Source organism: Budorcas taxicolor, chromosome 24 (assembly GCF_023091745.1).
Source record: "Budorcas taxicolor isolate Tak-1 chromosome 24, Takin1.1, whole genome shotgun sequence".
Taxonomy (NCBI): Eukaryota; Metazoa; Chordata; class Mammalia; order Artiodactyla; family Bovidae; genus Budorcas; species Budorcas taxicolor.
Window position 1 is genome coordinate 1,477,646 of NC_068933.1, and position 24,374 is coordinate 1,502,019.

At 51.2% G+C, this 24,374-nt stretch overlaps 1 protein-coding gene across 1 annotated transcript in view; it reads left to right on the plus strand.

Moving 5' to 3' along the window:
• Window positions 1-24,374, plus strand: part of DLGAP2 (DLG associated protein 2) — a 462,862-nt gene that overhangs the window by 368,897 nt on the left and 69,591 nt on the right. The window contains exons 4-5 of the mRNA XM_052661340.1: window positions 7,931-8,991; window positions 17,693-17,904. Of these exons, the coding sequence (XP_052517300.1) occupies window positions 7,999-8,991; window positions 17,693-17,904 (1,205 nt within the window). The 5' untranslated portion in view covers window positions 7,931-7,998. The remainder of the gene's footprint in view (window positions 1-7,930; window positions 8,992-17,692; window positions 17,905-24,374) is intronic.

Below are 24,374 nucleotides of genomic sequence, written 5' to 3' on the forward strand. Positions count from 1 at the left end.
TCCAGGCAAGAGTACTGGAGTGGGGTGCCATTATTCAGAGTACACTTACAGGCTTCCCTGGTAGTTCAGCTGGTAAAGAACCCACCTGCAATGCAGGAGACCCCGGTTTGATCCCTGGATTGGGATGATGCCCTGGAGAAAGGAAAGCTACCCACTCCAGTATTCTGTCCTGGGGAATTTCATGGACAGCAGAGCCTGGTGGGCTACAATCCATGGGGTTGCCAAGAGCCGGACATGACTTTCACTTTCAATTTTTATTTATATAAGGTTAGGTCATCCAGCACTTTTGTTTCTGATTTTGAGTGCTTCTCTTCTTTTCCGTCTAGCTAAAGCCTTGTCAATTTTACTGATTTTTTTTTTGGAAATCCAACTTCAGTATCATTGGTTCTCTGTATTGTTTCTTTTTAATTTATTTATTTTTATTTGGAGGATAATTGCTTTACAATATTGTGTTTATTTCCGCCATATATCTCTGTATCCTTTCTTATTTCATTTATCCCCACTCTGAGCTTCTTTCTTTCTCTCCTCCTGCTAGCCTTAGGTGTAGTTTCCTTTTTCTATCCATATGAATTTGACGATTAGATTTTGAATTTTCACGAAGAATCCAGTTGGGGTTTGGGTGGTGATTGAGTTGGATTTGTACATCAACTGGGGGAATATCCCCATGTTAACTGTGTTAATTCTTCCAATTTATGAATATGAGATATTTTTATTTTTTATTGAAGTACAGTTGACTTACAGTATGTTAATTTCTGTTGTATAGCCAAGCGATTCAGCTATACATTCTTTTTTGAGGATTCAGAGAAGCCCTTCTGTTTATTTAGAGCATCACTAATTTCTTTCAACAATGTTTTGTAGTTGTCAGCATAAAAATCTTGAACTTCCCTGTTTAATCTTTGAGGAAACATTTCTAAAGGGGCTTCAAACCGGCTCCTTTCTGACACAGTGGCCCCATCTTTCACACCTCACACAGCAAATTCAGGACAGGTCAACCGGCTCTCTCGCTGTCCCCCCTGCCCAGCTCTTGGCTGCAAGGTCCTGGCAAGTGAAGCTCCCAAGGAGCCCCGCGGGCAGGCGGGCTGAGCGGGTGCTGTCTGGGGGGCCGTGGGAAGGAGGGAGTGGGGGAGGGCCGGGAAGCACAGGGAGCCGGGTGATTCCAGGACCAACCAGAGGCGCACCACTTCGCCCCAGATCCAACTGAGATTTCTGAGGGAGTGTTGGCAAGTTTCACTCATCTGGGAAAAGATGTCCTTCTTTATTTAGCAAGCACCACCACGGTTCACTGGAGGAAGTTTTTGCACTTCCATTTTGTATTGCTGGGATTGTTCTTTCCATCTGGTTCAGCAAGGTTTCTCCTCCAACAGGGCTCTCCTTCTCAGTGAGGGAGCAGCGATGACGCAGCGGGCAGTCTGTCTCTCCCCTGAGGCGGGCGAAATCAGAGGGGAGTGCAGGCAGCTCGGGCGTGAGCAAGCTCCCAGCAGGGGGTCCTCGGGGAAGGACCTCCAGGCTCAGGTCTCTTACCCAGGGGTGGGGCAGGCACAGAGCTCCAGACTTCCCCGAAACTTTACCTGGGCCCATTGCCACAGTGCATGTCCAGCCTGGGTGGCTCAGGCTGTGCTAGATGTTGAGCCTGCAAGCCTGGTTTAACCAGAAAGGGCACAGAGGACCCCCTCCACCCTCCCCGTCATCAGCCGCCCAGAGCTGGATGCAGGATTCTGTCCAACGCAGCTCTGATGTGAGCATATACATGTGCACGTGTGTGTCTGCGTGTGTGGAGCCCCCTTGGGGCCCTGCCCACCTGCCCTGTGAGCCTCGGTCTCTGCCTGCGGTGGAGATGGCTCCCGGGTTGGGGGCAGCTTCCAGGAGGATAAAGTCTGTGACTCGACCTAGCATGGTGAGCACTCCATCACGTTAGCCATATTTTAAAAGGTTAATTCCATGACTCAGAATGTGTTTTTCACCAGGCATGCCAACTGTCTTGTGAAATCCAGCTATAAAATGTGCATTTAGATCCTCATGTGAATTTGGGGAGATAGTTAATGCATAATGATGATAATTGCTATTTTCTTTTGCTTAATAACAAAAAAGTGTTCAGTGAATAGCTGGAGATAAGGAAACCAAGATGCTTCCACATTTTGTTACCTTACTTTCACAAAGAGAAATTACCAGCCCCTCAGTATTTATTATATGTTATGCAGACTTATTAAAAAAAAAAAACCTACATTCTAAGTCCTCATCACCTGTTTCCATTTGGAAATTATTTATGGTGGGTTATTACCCTGTGTGTTGTTACTGCTTCATTTTTGAGAGGTAAGGTGTAAGTTTCCACGCATATGCCAGGAAATTCAGTCCCTGAACTCAGGGGAAATGACAGTGTTATCAACATGTGGCAAAATCAAATTTAATTCATTTCAGTTAAACTTTTCTCTTTGATGCTGTTCATTTATGAAGCCACAGCCATAGCGTCGCTTGCAGGCTGAACATTAAGCGGAAACGCGATGCGTGTGTGGAGCAATAATGGGTTGGCTCTTTAGCATGGAGCAACTCTAGAACTGTATTAAATTACACGTTAATGGAAAAATAAAGCAGGCAATAATAGGATGACAACGTAGGCTGCTGTACAGTCTGGATTACAGAACATGGTCATGCTGTTTACTAGCTGAACCCTGAATTTCCTTTGAAAACTTGCTTTTAACTGTGTTAAAATGTAATGGAACCTGAAATATCCCTTCCTAATATTTCTTCTCCAGTTACAGTTTGGCCGTTGAGACGGGCAGGTGCTGCGTAGCTCTTATGGGATGGCTGCCCCCCCGAGGCCATGGTGTGGCTCACACTGGATGGAGCGAGGCTGTGCCAGGGGGTGGACGGCCCCCAGGCCCGGAATTGCAGACCCTGTGCTGTGAACACCAGGGGATACCCCATGCTGCCCCCAGGAGACCGTGCCCGGCCTCGCCCCAACCCTGGCGTCCCTGAGAAACTTCTGCTTTCTCTCCTGCCAGCAGGCACTCGCTGGTAGACATCTCGCCCCCAGGGTCCTGGGATCAGGGAAGCTGAGTCCCCTCTTATCGCTTGTCCCCTAGTCTGGACCAGCCTGACAGGTGGCAGCCGAGGAGCCTGGGACAGGGCCTTGGAGCCCACACTGGTGTTGGCCAGCGTGGTGGTGCCAGACGCTCAGTGAGGCCGAGCATGTGGAGAGGCCGAGTCAGCAGAGACAGGTTACTGACGGGAGGCTTCAGCCGAGATCACGGAGTCTCAGACCCCTGTTCCTGGAGTCAGGAGTAGACAGGTTACTGACGAGCAGGCCCCAGCCAAGACAATGACGTCTCAGATCCCTGCTCCTAGACTCAGGAGCAGACAGGTTACTGACGGGAGGCCCCAGCCAAGACCACGGCGTCTCAGATTCCTGTTCCTAGAGTCAGGAACAGACAGGTTACTGACAGGAGGCCCCAGACAAGACCACGGCGTCTCAGATTCCCTGTTCCTGGACTCACTAGCAAACAGGTTACTGTTGGGGAGGCCCCAGCCGAGACCACAGCATCTCAGATCCCTGTTCCTGGAGTCAGGAGCAGACAGGTTACTGACGAGGAGGCCCCAGCTGAGACAATAATGTCTCAGATCCCTGCTCCTAGACTCAGGAGCAGACAGGTTACTGATGGGGAGGCCCCAGACAAGACCACGGCGTCTCAGATCCCTGCTCCTGGCCAGCCTGAGCGTGAGGGCACACTCACAGACCACAGCCTGGACGTGAGGGGTGACACTCCAGGAGCCTCAGGCCTCAACCTCCGGCTGGTCTGGGGTGTGAGCATGTAGTCACCACCCTCCACCCAGGCAGGGGTCTTGTTTTCTGCAAAACAGCCCCAACGTATGTGTCAGATGGCACATCCATCCCTGAGGAGCAACCAGGACACTGGGTTACTGCTGCACTGGTATTGAATCTCTCGTCTCATTTCTTCAGGACGTTTTCCTTTCTCTGCAGTTCCCTGACTTCCCCAGCTAGTAACTGCTGACTCTGCTCTTTGAGCCTCGGGGAAGCCCGGGGGACTAAAGCCTTTTCTCCGAGCTGAGAACGGGGGACGTGGTGGGGCCTGTGTGCCGGGCTTGCAGGGTCCCGCCCCATTTCCACAGGCATCGTTGGTCCGGTGCCTGGCAGCTGGCGATGCCTCTCCTGCAGGGTCATCGAGAGAACAGGGTCAGTGGCCATCGGGGAGACACCTCATGTCTGTCTGCTTTCTTCCCCATTTCCCTCGGTGGCCCGGGGGGCACCTCTGGGGCCAGGGTGGGTGGCTCTGGGAGCACCGGTCCTCGCCTTACGAGGTGGCACCAGGGCAGGTCTGTGAGTGAAGAAAGCGGGACGCTCTTGGTGGAGGGGGACAGGGCCCCCAGCCCCAGGAGGGGTGCTGGACCCCAGCCAGCTTCCTTCCTGAGAGTGTGAGGCCCTTGGCGCTGACAGGGTGCCTTCTTGTCCCCGTCTGGACAAGCGCACGGGGGTCCCAGGCTCGTCTGAGCCAAGGCGGGTGGTGCTGACGCCGGGTCTCAGAGAAGAAGTCCTGGGGGAAGTGTCACAGCCGGGGGGGCGGGGCGTGGAGAGGACCTGCGAGAGCGGCCGCCGGTGTGACACAGTGCAGGATGCTCCCGGAGGCTGAGACGAGCCAGCAGTGCAGGGCGCCGGGCTTCCCCGCTCTCCTCAGGGCTCGGAGCCTCTGCTGCGCCTGGCGTGGGCTGGGGCCGGCCAGTGGCCTCACGGGGCCTGCAACCCATCTGTGTTCCCTGCATGTACATATTGCGTAGGGGTGTATGCATCACAGATGCTTGTCACGTGTGCACATTATACGCTCTAACAGGATCTACTCCCTGTGTGTACTGTATCCTTACTAGATACCATACGTGTGTCTTATATATGAATATATGCCTTACGTATTCATGTTATGTGTCCATTGTACATGGTAATAGAATCTATTCCCTACTATTATATGCATGTGAGTTGCTCAGTCATGTCTGACTCATTGCAACCCCATGGTCTGTAGCCGGCCAGGTTCCTCTGTCCATGGAATCCTCCAGGCAAGAATACTGGAGTGGGTTGCATACCCTTCTCCAGGGGATCTTCCCAACCCAGAGTCAAACCCACGTCTCCTGCATTGCAGGTGAATTCCTTACCACTGAGCCACAGGGAAGCCCCATATATATGCATGCTGTATACTGTATGTGCATATTATATATATGTATTACATATACAGTTATGTGTACATATTAGACATGATCGTAGAATCTATTCCTGTGTATGCATTTTTATATTATATATACATATTGTATACTGTAATAGAGCCTTATTTTCTGCATATTATAGATGAATATATGTATTACCTATACATACTACTTGTGTAAAGAGCCTTTTGATGAAAGTGAAAGAAAAAAGTGAAAAAATTGGCTTAAAGCTCAACATTCAGAAAACTAAGATCATGGCATCCGATCCCATCACTTCATGGGAAATAGATGGGGAAACAGTGGAAACAGTGGCTGACTTTATTTTTCTGGGCTCCAACATGACTACAGATGGTGATTGCAGCCATGAAATTAAAAGATGCTTACTCCTTTGAAGGAAAGTTATGACCAACCTAGACAGCATATTTAAAAAAGCAGAGACATTACTTTGTCAACAAAGGTCCCTCTAGTCAAGGCTATGGTTTTTCCAGTGGTCATGTATGGATGTGAGAGTTGGATTATAAAGAAAGCTGAGCGCCGAAGAATTGATGCTTTTGAACTGTGGTGTTGGAGAAGACTCTTGAGAGGCCCTTGGGCTGCAAGGAGATCCAACCAGTCCATCCTAAAGGAGATCAGTCCTGGGTGTTCATTGGAAGGACTGATGTTGAAGCTGAAACTCCAATACTTTGGCCACCTGATGCAAAGAGCTGATTCATCTGAAAAGACCCTGATGCTGGGAAAGATTGAGGGCAGGAGGTGAAGGGGATGACAGAGGATGAGATGGCTGGATGGCATCACCAACTCAATGGACACGAGTTTGGGTGGACTCCGGGAGTTGGTTATGGACAGGGAGGCCTGGCGTGCTGCAGTTTATGGGGTCACAGAGAGTCGGACACGACTGAGCGACTGAACTAAACTCCTCCTGCCCTCAGTCTTTCCCGGCATCAGGGTCTTTTCACATGAGTCAGCTCTTCGCATCAGGTGGCCAAAGTACTGGAGTTTCAGCTTCAACATCAGTCCTTCCAATGAACTTGTGTATATTATATACTATAATAGAATTGGTTTCCTGTACACATTTGTTATTGTTCAATTACTCAGTTATGTCCAGCTCTCCATGATGCTATGGACTGCAGCATGCCTGTACATATTAGGGTCTGTATTTTCTGTATGTATTACATTATATAGCATATATGCATACTATGTACTATTGTGACCCATTGGACTATAGCTCTCCAGGCTCCTCTGTCCATTGGATTTTTCAGGCAATACTGGAGTGGGTTGCCGTGCCCTCCAGGGGATCTTCCCAACCCAGGGATCAGACCCGCGTCACCTGTGTCTCCTGCATTGCAGGCGGATTTCTTTACCTGCTGAGCCATTGAGGAAGCTATATACATACATATATATAATATACTATAATGGGCTTCCGTGGTGGCTCAGATGGTAAAGAATCCATTTGCAATGTGGGAGACCTGCCTGGGTTTGATCCCTGGGTCAGGAAGGTTCCCTGGAGGAGGGCATGGCAATCCACTCTAGTATTCTTGCCTGGAGAATCCCAATGGACAGAGGAGCCTGGAGGGTTACAGTCAATGGGGTTGCAAGGAGTTGGACACGACTGAGCAACTAAGCACAGCACACGCATACTATAGAGTCTGTATTTACCGTCTATATGATATGCACACCGTATACAATGTGTACATATTCTGCGTGGATGTATGCACTGTGTATACACATTGCGTATGCATGCAGTGTGCTGTGTTGGGGCCTGCATCCCCTGCACCCCTTTGACGGCCAGCTGGAAGCAACAGAAGCAGAAGCGCTAGAGAAGCGCTGGGACAGCAGGAGGTAGAGGGGGCGTGAGGGGCAAAGCCGGGAGCCCAGTGCACCCTGAGCCTCATGACTGCTGACCCAGGGGAGCTGAAAACGGCAACAACCACAGTCACGGTGACGTAGCTAGAGTAGCCATGTGCGTACCCTCCTCCTGGACCTCCGCTGTTGAGGACACGGAAGCCCACCTAGAGTCCTGCACCAGTGGGGGCCGAACCTAACTAGTCGTGTCCACAGGCCCAGTTCCAACCACTGGGCTGAGCGGCCTTCCCCTTGGCAAACTCAGCATCCTGCAGAGGTCAGCTCTGGGGGTTCAAGGGTCTCTGTACAGTAGCACTTTTTTTCTGAGTAGAATCGTATAGCTCAAAATCAACAGTGCTAAACAGGAAATCAGGGCATCATGACTTCATCCTCATATTGACTTGGACGGCGGCCTTGAGAAAGTCGCGTCTGCTTCTTGCCTGCACGGCCAGTGCGTGGCTTTACGCAGCTCACGGCCAACCCTCCGTGTGGCACATCAGCCCACCAGCTATCTCACTGCTTAAGTAGCAGGTGCTATTCCTCCAACTTCTTAAACTGAACTACAGCACTCAAATCTAGTCAATGTATCTCTCTTCCCCCAAACTGTTTGCTTAACACCACCAAGTCTTACTGTCAAGACCTGATGACCATTTTAGACATTCAGTATTTGTAGTTGCAGAACCAGGCTGGGGAACAGTGGTTACTCTTTTCATACTCCTGGACTTTGGAGCCGTCCATGTGGTGTGAAGAAATGGCCATTCAGTTGAGTGTCCATATCCAGAGTGGTCCCGGGATAAAAACAGTCCCCGTGTGGACGGGGGTGTCCACACAGGCTTTCCCTCCGAGTCGCTCCACGTCTGACCCAGCTTCTGTGTTCTCTCGACAGACCAGCAGTATTCATGGTCCCCAACTCCGCACTTCAATGAGGAGAGGTACTCCCCCGCACCAAGGACTATGAAGGGCTTGTCTGGGAGTCGGAACCCGCCGCTGTGCTCCGGCCACACGTGCGGCCTGACGCCCCCCGAGGACTGCGAGCTGGGCCACCTGCACCATGGCCCCGAGGCGCGGCCACCCTACCTGCTCAGCCCTGCCGACAGCTGCCCGCTGGAGCGCCACCGCTGCTCCCCGCGGACCTCCATCCACTCCGACTGCGTGATGCTGCCCGTGGTGCTGGGCGACCATGTGTCCAGCAGCACCTTCCCCCGCATGCACTACAGCTCCCACTACGACAGCAGGGACGACTGCGCCGTGGCCCACGCGGGCGCCAAGGCCAACCGCATCCCAGCCAACCTGCTGGACCAGTTCGAGAAGCAGCTGCCGCTGCACCGGGACGGCTTCCACACGCTGCAGTACCAGCGCGCCTCCGCGGCCGCCGAGCAGCGCAGCGAGAGCCCCGGCCGCATCCGGCACCTGGTGCACTCGGTGCAGAAGCTCTTCACCAAGTCCCACTCCCTGGAGGGCTCATCCAAGGGCCACGTCAACGGCACCAGAGCCGACGGCAGGGCGGACGAGCACGCGCACGGCCACCACGCCAAGCACGGCCGGCGGAGCAAGAGCCGCGAGCGCAAGGTGGAGGGCCGGCCGCGTGGGGGCCCGGGCAGCTGGTGGGGCTCGGACGACAACCTGGACAGTGACAGCACCTGCCGCGCCTCCAGCGCGCTCGGCCGGCCTCACGCAGAGCCCGTGGCCCGCTGCTACCCCGACGCGCTTCCTGGCCCCTTCGGGGACCTCTCGCTGAGAACCTCCAAGAGCAACAATGATGTCAAGTGCTCGGCCTGCGAGGGCCTGGCTCTGACGCCTGATGCCAAGTACATGAAGCGCAGCTCCTGGTCCACGCTCACCGTGAGCCAGGCCAAGGAGGCCTACCGCAAGAGTTCCCTGCACCTGGACAAGCCACCCGGGCCCCCGGAGCTGAAGCCACCACTGCGGCCCTGCCACTACCTGCAGGTGAGAGCTGGGTCCTGGTTCTGCAGGAGAAGGGGGCATCTGGGCTCTGCAGGTCAGGGGGTCGTCCAGGCTCTGCAGGCGAGTGGGGGGATACTGGCTCTGCAGGTGAGGGGGACGTCCGGGCTCTGCAGGTGAGGGGGGCATCCAGACTCTGCGGGTGAGGGGGCGTCCAGACTCTGCGGGTGAGGGGGGCGTCCGGGCTCTGCGGGTGAGGGGGCATCCAGGCTCTGTGGGTGAGGGGGGCATCCGGGCTCTGCGGGTGATGGGGCGTCCAGGCTCTGTGGGTGAGGGGGGCGTCCGGGCTCTGCGGGTGAGGGGGGTGTCCAGGCTCTGCGGGTCAGGGGGGCGTCCCTGGTCTGCAGGTGAGGGGGTCATCCCAACTCCGCAGGCTACTGGTGGGAGCGTCCCGGGAGGACCTGGAGTGTGGCAGGCCAGTCCCGGGAGCCTCTGAGGCTGCAGGATCCAGTGACAGCCACAACGTGTGTGCCCACACATCTGAAAGCGGCCAGTGGGGCCCAGGAATGAGTTTGCACGAGCTCACCAGCTTTCCCCACACCGGCAGCTTTAAACCTTGGATACGTCAGGGAGCCTGGTTGTAGGAACCAGGGGTGTGGGTGAAACAACAGGCACGGGCGGGCGTGGACGCGCTGACATCAGAATTCTCTGCTTGGGGCCCTTCCTGTCCTCTTGGCTAACCACACGTGCCCAAATGAGAGGGGAGCCCAAAGCCAAGAGGTCCCCTCTTTTTTCAGGAGGCCTCTGCAGTTACTTTTCTCAGCTAACAGCACTGTTAGCAAAGCTCTGAAACCTGAAGTTTCCTTCAGGGCACATGTAATTTGCATTCGAATCCGCCCTTCGATGGGTGATGCAGGCTGTGCACGGGATTGGAGAGGTTCTCTTGGAACCCTGAGTAACCTGTCTGATCGCCAGCGTCTGATTGCTGGCTGAGTCGTCAGGAAGTCAGTTATCAGGCAGATAATCAACTGCGATTCTTCTCAGGCATCAGGTGGCTTCGAATTGGGATTGTGTTAGCAATTCCAACCGCCTCCTGGAGCACGGTCCATGACCCAGTGGATCTGGTTTAAAAGGAAAATCTGCTCATCAGATTGCTTTCATAGGCAGATTTATTCAAAGAGACAGAATATTTAATATTTAAAGAATATTGCTTATTATTATTTTATAAAAATAGTAATATTTGATTGATATTAATTAAAATATTAATATTTAAGACTTAAAATTTACTTGTAGTTATTTGCTAAATGCCCCTCGGTTGTGTCCAACTCTCTGCATCTTCATGGACCCCACCAGGTTCCTCTCTCCTTGGAATTCTTCAGACAAGGATACTGGAATGGGTTGCCATGCCCTCCTCTAGGGGCTCTTCTCAACCCAGGGATCGAACCCACATCTCCCACGTTGCAGGCAGTTTCTTTACCGCTGAGCCACCAGGGAAGTCCTTGCTAATGCATAAACAGGAAGTTTTTGCCTGAACGTCTGTAAAGGACTGTGATAAACATGGGAGATGTGAGACCTGGAGCGCCCCAGGGCCCACCCCTCCCCAGGCTGCTGGAGCCCCAGCCCGCCCACAGGCTCCCTGATGACTGCACTGCACTTCCTGGGAATCCTCCCCAGCCAGATCGAGGCAGGGGAGTGGAAGAGTTTGTCTGTAGCTGCTGCTGTAGTAAGATTTTAAAGAACAGAGGGGAGAATTAAATGCTCATAGGCTCTTTTTGCTTTCTCCACCAGAAGCTAGAGAAATTTGGAGGTAAGCAAAAGTACTGTATTTTATTTTCACCTTTGGTTTGTACAGAATACATAGTTAACGTTAGAGGAAGTTCTTTTTATGTTTTTAAGTAGGTCAAAGCAGACAACAGAATTAAAAGAAAATTCTGATCCGTTTTATTCTTTGAAAGAGCTTGTTTTGGTGTTTCCTCCATCGGCAGACACAGCATCTAAGGTCAGAATTTTAATGAATGCCACACTGACCGGGTGGGTGACATGCAGGTGGTCAGCTCAGGAGCGGATGGCCCCGTCACGCCCTGCCCTGAGTTCCAGGGACACAAGGTGGACGATGGCTGCCTGACCCTGGTGGGAGGACAGATGGGGGCAACTGCCTCTGTCACACCTGGAGCACACTAGAAGCACACCTGGAGCACACCGGGAGCACACTGGGAACATACCGGGAGCACACTGGGAACACACCTGAAGCACACTGGGAACACACCGGGAACGTACTAGGAGCACACTGGGAACACACCGGGAGCACACCTGGAGCACACCGGGAGCACACTAGGAGCACACTGGGAACACACCTGGAGCACACTAGGAGAACACCTGGAGCACAGTGGGAGTACACCGGGAACATACTGGGAACACACCGGGAGTACACCAGGAATGTACTGGGAACACACCTGGAGCACACTAGGAGCACACTGGGAACACACCTGGAGCACACTAGGAGCACACCTGGAGCACACTGGCAGTACACCGGGAACGTACTGGGAACACACCGGGAGCACACCGGGAGCACACCGGGAACGTACTGGGAGCACACCTGGAGCACACTGGGAACACACCTGGAGCACACTAGGAGCACACTGGGAGCACACCGGGAGCACACTGGGAACGTACTGGGAACACACCGGGAGCACACCGGGAGCACACTGGGAACGTACTGGGAACACACCGGGAGCACACTGGGAACACACCTGGAGCACACCGGGAGCACACTGGGAACATACCAGGAGCACACTGGGAACACACCTGGAGCACACTAGGAGCACACTGGGAACACACCGGGAGCACCCCAGGAGCACACCGGGAACGTGGGCCTTGGCCCCTCCAGCATCACGCAGCCTGGGACCAGCACCAGCTCTGGTCCCCTTCTCCCATCCTGGGCCCTGGCCTCTACCCCCGCCTCCTTCACTTTCTGTCCCTCCTTCCTGTCTCTGTTGTTTCTGCCCGCCACGGGGTCCCTCCGGTGACCAGGGTCTCCCCCCTTGTGTGTGTTGACCGTGCTGCAGTGTCTTGTCTGGGGCCTGCTGGGGGAAGAGCTCTTGGCCCGACACTCCGGGAGCTGTCGGAGGAGAGGAACAGGAGGACATGGAGCCTGAGGGTCACTGTGAGCATGGAGGCTTCCCTAGGCTGGAAGGGCATTTCAGCCTTGCCTCAAACACCCAGCCCCTACCAAGGTCTGCGCGTCCCAGCCCCAGGCACCCAGCCCACCCTGCCATCCTTCACGGGAAAGGGCTCCAAATGCTGTGGGTCGTGAGCAGCCTGCCCCCGGGTCACTCGTGAAGCTGGTGAGGTCCCCTGGCCCCCAGCTCGAGTGCACACGGAAATACAGCCTACAACACTGTCTTTCCCAGTGTCGCTCACACAGTGGGTTCTGTGCCGAGCGCGGCGGGCATGCCAGCCCACGAGTCAGCTCCTCTGTGGCTTCCCACTGCGCGCATTCAGTCACACGCAGGCCCTCTCATTCTTAACTGGTGAACGAGAATGAGGTAGGATGCTCACCCACACAACAGCACACGTTTCTGTAGTGACTGACGGTTTCCCAAGGGCCTTTCTTACACTCTCTCAAATCTAAGCACAGTGTCTGATGCATATGCAATCAATGAGGCTGAGAGATTTCCCAGGCTCACGGCTGGCAATGCTCAAACCCCAACATCCATCAATGAAGAAATTATTTCAGCAACATTTCTCAAATGCCTGCCTGTCACAGGCCCAAGACCAAACCAGCACCCGACGGTGAAGCAGTGAACGGTCGCAGCCTCCTGGGTCAGTCCCCGTGCTGAACACTCGTCACTCCCGTCGGCCCTGCGCCCGTGTGCTGGGATAGGGGAGTCCGGACACAGGTGGCGCCACTCCAGAAGGGGTGTGGAGGAGTCGGTCTCAGAGCTGACCCACACCCTCAGCTATTGGTCAGAAGTCAGCCTTTACTTCGGACCGTGCGGAAGCACCCAAGGCCTGAGGCCTTTGAAGTGCTTGAGGCAGAAACCAGAAAAGGCCTGTTTGGTAAAGATGGATGGTTTTTCTAAACCACACATGGAAGGCTGACTGCAGGTTACGCTCGGACTTTTCGCTGCATGGACGGGCGGCACGCCAACTCCCGCATTGTTCAAGGCTCGTGTCTGTGTATAAAGCTTCCAATCGCTAATAAAACAGAGGAATTAAAGGAAGGTCACTTGTAAAATAAGAACATGAATCTTAATACAAGATCATCTGGTCCCTGACAGATGTGTCCAGAGGGAAGAGGAGAATTTGGGAGCTCGTTTCTGGGTGAAGACTTGCCTCTAATCTGGACCTGAGGAGAGAGTCTCAGAGGCCCGCCCGCAGGCTGCTCTGACCCTCCAGGTGGAGCAGCGCACCACAGTTCCCTCCATCAGTGACACCGCGCAAAGGAAACCAAGAGCACTTTGGTTTACATATAGAAAAGAGCTGTAGTCAAGGCTCGGGTCGTAGTAGATGGGAAGGCAAATGCTGGGATTGCACAGGACGGGAGCTTGCCCTCCAGGGGGTGGGGTCGCACAGGACAGCAGCCTGTCCTCCAGGGGGTGGGGTTGCGTCCTGCTTCTTGGCCCCGGGGTGCTGGCCACATCCCCCCAGTGTGTGACATCACAGCCGCCCCAGACAGATGTCCGGGCTGCCCTTGAGGGCGCCCCACTCGGACCCATGGTCTTGCATAGTGACAGCCTGGAACTGGGAAACCCAGCTGTCTTGCTCTGTTACATTCCCAGGGCAAATGTGCCTGGCATGCGTTTAAAACAAAACAAGAAAATTGTGGACTGAATGGAGAAGACATGTCCCCACATGGACACCTAGTGTTTGATGGCATTTTCTTCCTTGGTTTCAGCACCTGGAAGAGAATATTATTACAAAACCCCAGCCCTTGTACCTTTGCCATGCTGCTTAAAAGGAAGAAAGAACATTTTAATCTGCAGCCTGAAGTCTTCTTCAAGCAATAAGCAGGAGATACTGAAATCTACACTCACCTCGACCTTAAGAAAATGCCTATTCAGAAATTGTAAATGTCACTCAGTGCTCTAAGCAAGTAGGAAATTAGAGTAATAATTATCTCTAAATGCAGCGAAGGTTACACGTGGATTTGCGGAAGCTGTGGATACCGTGAAAAGAATTTATTCTTTCATGAAAGCGCTTGATGTTTTGGGGTCCACCCTGGCCACCCTCACGCCAGCCACTGAAGGTTTGTGACCCTGTAATGTGCTGAAGAAAGCATTCTTTACTGAGGCACAGTGGTGTTTCGGTGTCACTCCCACATTCTTTTTACAGTCTGCAGACATATGCTTCGGAATCAGCGTTGCAACTACTCTTGACTCTGGTTTACTCTCCTTCTGTATTGAAATCTCTTCTGTCAAAGACTGCGAAATTGGCAGCTTCAATCAGAAACAAAAATATACAAGCTGATCTCATTTGTTAGTTAATTCACAAGCTGCTGGAAAAAAATCTTTACTTTGTTTTTTTTTTAACAGAAGCATGTTTTTGATTCACAAAAATTCCATAAGCTGCCAGTGGGGATGCGTCTTCCCTGGCACATGGCTCCTCCCCATCCACCCCCCACCAGCCTCCTTGGAGCGTCTGCCGCACAGCCGAGCCCCTCTCCGGGGCGCTGGTGGGGGAGCTGGAGCCTCTGTGAAACTCTCTTCTGCCTGCTGCTCGAGTCCCAATGACTTAGAGCCCCCAGCCTCACCTCCAGGAAGCCTTCCCCGATCACCTCCTCTCTGTTGACAGCTTCCTCTGGCTCCTTCCCTATTTGCCCTCACACCTCCTTCTTTGCCCTAATTAAACCATAATTCACTTTATTTTATGCTTGTCTCCTCTACTGAAATGTATTCTCATTTGGGACTAAATTTTCTTAATTTAAAAAGATAAGTTTACTTTTTATTACAATAGTTATTAATATATACATGGTCCATGTAGAAAACTTAGAAAATATAAATATAAAGAAAAATCCTTGAAAAGCCCACCATTACTGTCTCCCAGTGATCACTGCACATCCTTCCGGCTGTGTTTCCGTGCGTAATACAGCATCTCTGTCTTTCAGGGCTGCCCCGGTGGCTCAGCGATAAAGAACCCCCCTGCCAATGCAAGAGGCAAAGGAGACACGGTGCAGTTCCTGGGTCGGGAAGATCCCTGGAGAAGGAAATGGCAACCCACTCCAGCATTCTTGCCTGGGAAATCCCATGGACAGAGGAGCCTGGTGGGTACAGTCCATGTGGTCTCAGGACATCGGACGCCTGAGTCCACACACACACACACCTGCCTTTAGGTATAGAAACATGGTGTCCACAGGCTAAAAAGTGATCTCCCTCGTGGACATCCCTCCTTGGCTAAATGCTGGTTCTTGTGCGTATTATCCGTGGCATGGTTTAGTAGATATTTTCAGCCGCCCCATGAGATATTATCAGTTCCCTCCTTTGACACTAATGATCAGTTCACAGTCCCCAGCACGAATCCTGTTGTCTGGGGATATTGCTGGGTCAGAGGCACCCACAGATCGAGTTTTCCGACTAGTGGCATAAAGCGTGGGCCCGCATTACTGCTGGGCATGAGGCGGGGGGCAGCCTCTGTCCCACAGCCTTGTCCATCCTCCAGCTTGTCGGGATTGCTGAAACTGACCCCCACGAGGAGAGAGGTGAGAGCCTGGATGCCCGGAGAAGCCCAGACTTCGCTCCTCCTGATCTCTTCTCCCGAGTGCCCCCACTCCTGTAAACCTGTGGCTGTTTCCCCAGTGGCTGTGCTGCCGGCATTTCTTCTTCTTCTTCCCGCGGTGTCTCTGGCAGCTCTGCGCTGCCCTCTGTGGTCTCGTGCCCACCCACCTGTCCAGGTCTGGACCGCTCCCCGGGTCGGAGATGGGCACTCAGCACCTGGCTGTAGGGAGCTTGGACATGCTGCCCCCAAGCCCTGCTCTGCGGCTGGGAGTCCCTGGGCCGCACCGCCCTGAGGGTCAGCCTGTGAGGACCCAGAGTCTCCGTTCTGTGAAGCCCCCTCCTCTTCCACGTAAGGCTGGTGTGTCTCCGTGTCTTTCATGGGCCCAGCCTGGCCCAGGGTGGGGGCCGGTTCCACACCCGGGCTGCAGGGAGGATCCGCGGAGCGTCACCATGGGGCCTGGGGGCTCGGTACCTACGCGCTCACCCTCACTGAGGGGTGCCCGCTCCCTGCGTGTTGGTGGGGGCCCTAGAAGGGGCATCCGTCCTGCCCTGGGCTACAGTGTGCAAGATGGAAGATGGAGAAAAAGTGCTTTCAGCTGATAACTCTGCCCTCGCAGCCAGCCGTGCCTGTCCCTGGCTGGGGTGGTAATGAACGGCCCCATCAAAACTGGAGAGATGACAAATGAACGCATCTACAGAACAAGCTCACAGACACAGGAAACAGACTGCCGAGGCGGGCAGGAGGGGTGGGGAGGACTAGGGGTTTGGGGTTAGCAGATGTAAACTAGTGTATACAGGGTGGGTAAACAGCAGGTCCTACTGGATAGCACGGGGAACTGTATTCAATACCCTGTGATAAACCACAATGGAAAAGAATATGAAAAACAGTGTATATAACTGAATCACTTTGTTATACAGCAGAAGTTAACACAAGGTTGTAAATAAATTGAACTTCAATTTAAAAAAATTTTTTTAAAACGTGGAAAGATGGCAAGACTCCTTTTACTGAACCCACTCCAGTATTCTTGCCCAGAGAATCCCCATGGACAAAGGATCCTGGCAGGCTCCATGGGGGTCCATGAGGTCGCAAGGAGTCAGACAGGACTGAACGACCAAGCACAGCACAGTGAGAGTGTACTTAAGTCTCTAAACATTAACCAGAGGACAAGCCCCACCTACGAAGACTTTGTCAACACGGAACTGCATCATTCCATCTCCACGAAGAGCATGGTGGGAGATTCCCTCCTCCAGCGTGAAGAGCATGTGCCCTGGGTCTTTGGACTACGGAGCTCCGTGCAATGGTACCGGCGCATGTGGACTCACACAGCCTTCTACACTCAGCCGCTGCCTGGTGCGGTTTCGGTTTTTGTCAGGATCACAACTGGTGGAGCGTGAAGGGACCGCTCTGCCCTGGGCGCCCCTGGTGGAGACGCCCTGTGATGTGTGTGCTATGTGAGGACCTCGGGTTTCCTGGGGGGCGGGTCTGCTCCTTCCTGCCCACAGGGCAGCCTGCACGCACGCCGCTGACAGCACACGGTCTGAGTGCCGGGACTCGGGTCCAGGCGTGCCCCGGTGCACAGGGCCCCGGCGCACAGGGGGCCACGACCCAGCCCTGGGTTCACGCCCCATGTCAGCTCTCACAGGCCTCAGGGCCTCCTCCTCTGGCTGCCGTCTCCTCTTTTTTCTTCCTCTCTACACTGGAGACCTCTTTTGTCCGGTTTTCTCAAGGTTCACTTGCTTTCTCACCACAAGGAAATAAATCTAAGTGTTAGCAGTGGTTTTTCCAGGTGCTGAAACTACGTTTTCTCCTCATTCTACTTTTCTAACATTTTCTCACTTTTCCCATAACGTTTGTCACTTTTATAACAGGAGGAAAAGCAATGATTATGTGTGAACATCCTTTTGGGAATTGAGTGACGGACCATGAAGAAGCGTGTGATGTTTGGTGCTGAGTGCCGGTGACGAGCCGTGTCTTCGGGGGCCGCGTCCCCAGGAGGCAGCTGGGGCCCTGACGCCCTGTGTGCTCTCCCCAGGTGCCCCAGGACGAGTGGGGAGGGCGCCCCACAGGGGGCAGAGACGATGAGATCCCCTGCAGGAGGATGAGGAGCGGGAGCTACATCAAAGCCATGGGCGATGAGGACAGCGGGGACTCGGACTCCAGCCCCAAGACGTCCCCCAAGCTGGCCCTCCGGCCAGAGCCCCTGCTCACATCCATCGGACAGAGGCCGCTGGGAGACCTCCAAACGTAAGCCCCCCACACCTCCCCTGCCCCAGCCCAGGGCTTTCCTCACACAAGCCAGCGGTCAACCCAGAAAAAGCCCAGGATTGAAAATACTGGACTCAGTGGCCATCAATTTAAAGTCCTCTTTTAAAAACCTTTCAGACCTTTGGTTACACTTACTGCGTAGTAATTAAGGAAATATACTAGGGTGATTTCTAAGTCAAGTGTTAATATCTGAGCACCAGTCATAGCCAGTGACCCATCCGTGTCTTCTCAGATCATTGCAGCTATTTATCAGGAGTTCCTGTGTGTGAGACAGTCACAGTGGGGAGTTTTCTGTTTACTGTAACTTTACAGGTGCGTATGTAGGCAACAGAGTTTTTGCAAGGTAAGAACAGGAACTGGATTCGTTTTATAAATATCATAGAATATGCTTTATATATTTGTTCTAAGATACATTGTGGGGTTTTTTTTAATTGAAATATAGTTGCTTTACAACGTTGTGCCAATCTGTGCTGTATAGCAAAGTGATTTAGGTACACACGTACATCCAGTCTTTGTTTAAAGTCTTTCCCATTAGGGTTTATCCCAGGATGTTGGGTATAGTTTCCTGTGCGTTTGTTTATCCAGCCTGTCTGTCGTGGTTTGTATCTGCAGTCCATCCCCGCCCCCACCCCTCCTGGCAACCACAAGTCTGTTCTGTGTCTAAGTCTGTTTCTGTTTCATACATAAGTTCATTTGGGCTGTTTTAGATTCCACATATAAGTGGTATCATACGGCGTTTGTCTTTCTTTCTGCCTTACTTCACACAGTATGATAATCTCTAGGTCCATCCATGTTGCTCGAATGGCATCGTTCCATTCTTTTTTATGGCTGAGAAATGTTCCATTGCATGTCTGTACCACATCGTCTTTGTCCACTCACCTCTGCATGGACAGACAGGATGAGTCCAGGTCTTGGCTATTGTGGCTAGTGCTGCAGTGAACACAGGGGTGTGTGCTAAGATACACTGCTGATAAATTTAACTAATTTCCAAAATATAAACAGAGGAAAGTAGGAACTTGGCCATTCATTTGAATGATGAAAACACGACTGCAGTTCTTAGCTGTCAGACTGTTGTGTGTTTCCGATCCTTCCAGCTAAGTCTGGATTCACATGCGAAGAAGCACCTGCTTTTCCCACCACGAGCTGTGGCTTCTCTGGTGCGGAGGTTCGACAGGAGGGTGTTCCCGGGGCATGTGCTGTCCTCCTTATACGTGTGCAGGTTATTCTTTTCCCCCAAAGCTGACACCGCGGTGGATACGTGACACGGAGCGGATGGTGCCGTGTCCAGACAGTGCCATGCCTTGTAAGATGACTCCACGCATTCGCAAAGTCCACGAAACTCCCATAGCAAGTTGCTCCTTGTATTCAGATGCGAAATTTCTCTTGAAAATATGTTACTGGGAGGTTCATCAATCGAGTTGTTGTTATTGCCTGTTCGGATCTTAGCACATCTTGGGATTTTATAGGCTTCAATATAATTTCATTTATTTCATCTCAAATGACCTCACAAAAGCTCAGCTCTTTCCCCAGGGAGGTTAAAACTGTGCCCACGTTATGGAACAAAACCCTGACTCAAAGGGATGAGGTGCCTTGGCCACATAAGGGACCAGGGGTTTGATTGAAAATGCATATTGCAATCCCACGTTCAGGGAAAGTACTTCACCTGAACAGCAGGAGCGCGTGCCAGGGACCACATGCTTTCTGTGAGAAAGGAGAAGGTGGGTTTAAAACATGGCTCTGAGCAGAAAGTCTGGGATTTAGCAGCTCCCCGGGTGTGTTTCCCTCCAACACCACAGAACTTCACCAGCGGGAACAGATTAAGATTCAAGTGATAAACATAAGAATTAGCGTCTGCTGACCTCCTTCAGGTTTTTATTCTCCTCTTGGTATGCACAGTTAATTCTATTGATGTTAATAATGGTATTCAAGAAGGCAGATAAAATAGCCAGAAATAGCCTGGTAATTATACTTTAGTTCTAATTGGATGGATTGAGGATGGATTGATGTTCTTACGGCTAAACTATCATATGGGCATGGTGACCCCTGGGAGTTTTACGCGCCTCCTGCCTCACATAAACTCTCCTGTGTGATGGACTTGCCCAGCAAGCCTGCTTTGATCTGCCTGGCTGAGACCTGCAAGGGTCTGGGGCTACCTGTCATCAGCCCTTTGGAGCCACATAATGTAACCCCCTTCTGTGAAGGCTGCTTGACCTCTGGGAACAGTGGTTCTGTTGAGCAGTGTCTTATCTCCCTGCTGTTGCACCAAGAAAGCGGCCAGTCCCCCCATTAGTAGCTGACCGTGCTTCCTTATTACACGTGCAGGGATTCTCACTCTCTCCTTGCAGTGTTCTGTGAATAGTGCAAGGTGACAGAAAGTCTTTTCACTCCGGAAAGAAAAATAAAGCAAAAACAAGCAAAGACTTGTCACACTTGTCTTACTGCCCAGAATTCTCAAGAGTTGTGTTGATTGATCGAGGACAAACTCTGTCTCTCCGTGGGTCAGACCCTGCCCACAGGCAGATGCCACTGAAAGCTATTTTAAATGAAATGTAAATTTCAAGATGCTATTGAATCCAATTTACTACGTTTTAAATTAGTTTATGTATTGATATCTGGAGAGTTCACTTTTTATTATTATGAAAGGTAGACCAACTAATTTAATTTTAGGGTCTTTTTCTGCTAAGTTGAATTGAGAAGTCAAATCTCTAATAATTTTGAACATCTCTGAGTCATTCTCTCAAGAAGGTAGCATTTTTAAATTTGCAGAGAAAGGAGACCTTATGTTACATATGAGTTACTTCATATGTAAAGATAAACTCAGGTGGGTTACAGATATAAACATAAGAATCATGTTGGCGTGTGTGACTGTATACAGGTATGTGTATATGTCTACATGTGTATGTACAGGTGTGTGTATATGTATACATGTGAGTGTACATATGTGTGTATACATGTGTATATACAGGTGTGTGTGTACATGCATATATATGTACATGAATCTGCATATGTGAATATTTTACAATCTTGAGTTGGAGAAGGCATATCCCAACCTTATTCCACAGTGAGAAACTACAAAATATTGACATATGTTAATTCATAAAACTAAAAACATATTCATGGTAAAGGCCAACAAACAAATGAACAAACTAAAAGTACTGTCACCAAAGTAAGACAATCATGAAAACGTGGGGAAATGGCCCATGATACAGGTGACCCGTGCTCACATTCCTAACACCAAGAGACACCTTGCAATTCAATCAGGAAGAGATGAGCACTGTGGCCATATAATCGGGCAGAGGCCAGAGAAGACGTCCGCATACCTCGTCAGTGACTGAAAGTCTAGGAGAGCTTCAGCATTCCACTGAAAACTAAGAATCTAAACTCCCATTCTGAGCGTAAAGGTGCAGAAATGCAGCGGTGCTCACTAGCTCATGTGCATCGCTGTAGGAAGCAGTCAGCTGCCCACATGCCCGCCAGCAGGGATCTGGTCCCACAGGTGGGTTCACCTGTAAGAGCAACAGGAAAGATGCTCTTCATTGTTACACCACCAGTAATAGCAAAAGTTACAGTAACCCAGAGTCCACAATGATAGGACTGACTGAACAGTAGACATATGCAAGGATTGAAATAGTAGAATATTATTAATAGGATATACTAGAGTATTAGGCAGCTATAAAAATGAGGGACACCTCTGTGTGCCAATTGTGGAGCAATCCAGATTACATCAACTTTAAAAAGCAAAGCACAGGACATTATTATATAGCGGCCACTTTTTTAAAAAACACGAGAGACTGAGAATCTCTCCATGTTTATTGTAATTACAGGTTCTCTCTTTTTTAAATTGGTTCGTGTGTTTTTTGGCCGCCGCGTCTTCGCTGCCGCGTCTTCGCTGCCGCACGGACTCTTTCCTAGCTGTGGAGAGCAGCGGCTGCCCTTCGGCACAGTGCTCGGGCTTCTCTTGTCGGGGAGCGCAGGCTCCAGGGGCGCGGGCTTCAGGAGCCATGGCCCCTGGGCTCAGCTGGTGCAGCTCCCGGGCTCACCTGTTTGCAGCCTGTGGGACTGAACCTGTGTCTTCTGCCTTGGCAGGTGGACTCCTCCACTGAGCCACCGGGGAAGACCCGATGCTGCCACTTTCATATGATAAAATGGAAAAACAAGACTAAAACGCATGTGAGATTATATTACGTAAAGAGACAATAGAAGAATAAATAAGAAGCTAATAAAAATGTTTACATCTAAGGAGCGAGGAGGAAGTAGGTGCAACAGGGATGGACAGGACATCTCAATATGCCTCTTTCTATATATGATGTTGACCTTCATTTATGCAAACGTGCCATCTATTCAGAAATATCAGAACTTAAAAGATGTAATAAAAGGAAGTAAAACCCACCCTCAAGAGACGGAGCAGCCGAGAGGAGATTTAGAGCTGACTGATGACAACCACCAGAGAGAACTTTAAAATAATGGATTAATGCCGTAAAAGATCGGAGGGAGAACGTGGCGTACTCAAAGACACCAAAGGGAAATTGGCAGAGAGAAAAAGTGTAAGAAAGAGGGAGGCAGACACACTGCAGGTGAAAACCACGGTGTCAGAAGCAGAGGTTTAGTTGCTGAGCTCGTCAGCAGACGCAGCACAACCACGTGATGGTCAGTGAACTTGAGGATAGTCCACAGGGGTCACCACACACACACAAATATAGGAAATAAAGGCAGAAAAGAGCATTCAGGGGCTGTGGGCAAACATTAAATTGTCCAAGAAACTGAATCCCAGGAGAAAAAGAGAAGGTGAACGGTCCATGGAATAAGCATTTGAAGACGTAACGCCCAAGAGTTCTGAAAATAGCGACGGACGGCAAATCACAGACTGAGGAATCTAGAAAACCTCAAGAAAGACAAGTACCCCAAACAAACCACCAAAACCCCGGGCAAATACACACGTATTCACACCACCAGAAACCGAGAGTAAAGAGAAAATCTTACAGAAAGCTGGAGAAAAATAGAGGACAGTACGTACAGAGGAGCAAAACCTTCTCACAGGGGCTTTGTCGTAAACTAGTCAGGCCAGAAGACAATGAGTGACACCTTTAAAGTATTAAAAGAAAAACCTATGAACCCAGAATTTGACTTAGAGAAAGTATCTTTCAAAAATGAAGGAAAGATAAATGTTTGCGGATAAAGACAGCCACTATTAGCTATTTTTCTCCATTTTAATTACTTTATCAAATTTCTGTAGTGAGTTTGTAAAGTGTTTAATACTGACCACCTTTCCTTTCCAGCTCTTTGGGCAGGGAACTCGACTTAGAGGTAAAGGTAATGTGCTGTCCTTTCTTCCCAACATTTTCCCTCTTCTCATCGCAGGAGCTCTCGAATCCGCCCCCGCACCCCGCACAAGCCAGGTCGTTCCTGACCACCCTCACAGCTGCACACGCGTCCCCTCGGTCTACACCCAGCTGCTTTTGTGTGCTTTCTCTCCTGCTCATCCAGCCGTGAGACACGTGTCCCCCCACAGCGCTGAGGGCAGTGCCCAGTTCATCTTCTGGTGAACCAACGGCTCTGATTGCATAATGGATGGAGAGCTGTCACCCCGAACAATGAAGAGTGCTGAAAGCCGTCACTCTTTAACTGCGAGTCGCTCCCTTTACGTCTGTGGTCTTCAGATATCTAACAGCGACGGATGACATGGGTCAGGAGAAGTCAGACAGGACTTTCTGTTACCTAAACAGAAGCCGACAACTGTCAAAGCCCCAACTGTCCCCAGATAGTGCACTGAATAAAGAGATTAGAGCATCTAGGTTGCTGCTGTGTCCTGGCTATCATAAGCAGTGCTGCGATGGACACTGGGGTGCACGTGTCTCTTTCAGTTCTGGTTTCCTCAGTGTGTATGCCCAGCAGTGGGATTGCTGGGTCATAAGGCAGTTCTATTTGCAATCACTGTTTATAATAGCCAGGACATGGAAGCAACCTAGATGTCCATCAGCAGACGAATGGATAAGAAAGCTGTGGTACATATACACAATGGAGTATTACTCAGCCATTAAAAATAACACATTGGAATCAGTTCTAATGAGGTGGATGAAACTGGAGCCGATTATACAGTGACGTAAGCCAGGAAGGAAAACACCAATACAGTATACTAATGCATATATATGGAGTTTAGAAATATGGCACTGATAACCCTGTATGCGAGACAGCAAAAGAGACACAGATGTATAGAATGGACTTTTGGACTCTGTGAGAGAGGGAGAGGGTGGGATGATTTGGGAGAATGGCATTGAAACGTATACTATCAGGTAAGAAACGAATCGCGAGTCTATGTTAAATACAGGATACAGGATGCTTGGGGCTGGTGCACGGGGATGATCCAGAGAGATGATATGGGGTGGGACGTGGGAGGGGGGTTCAAGATTGGGAGCTCATGTACACCCGTGGCGGATTCATGTCAATGTATG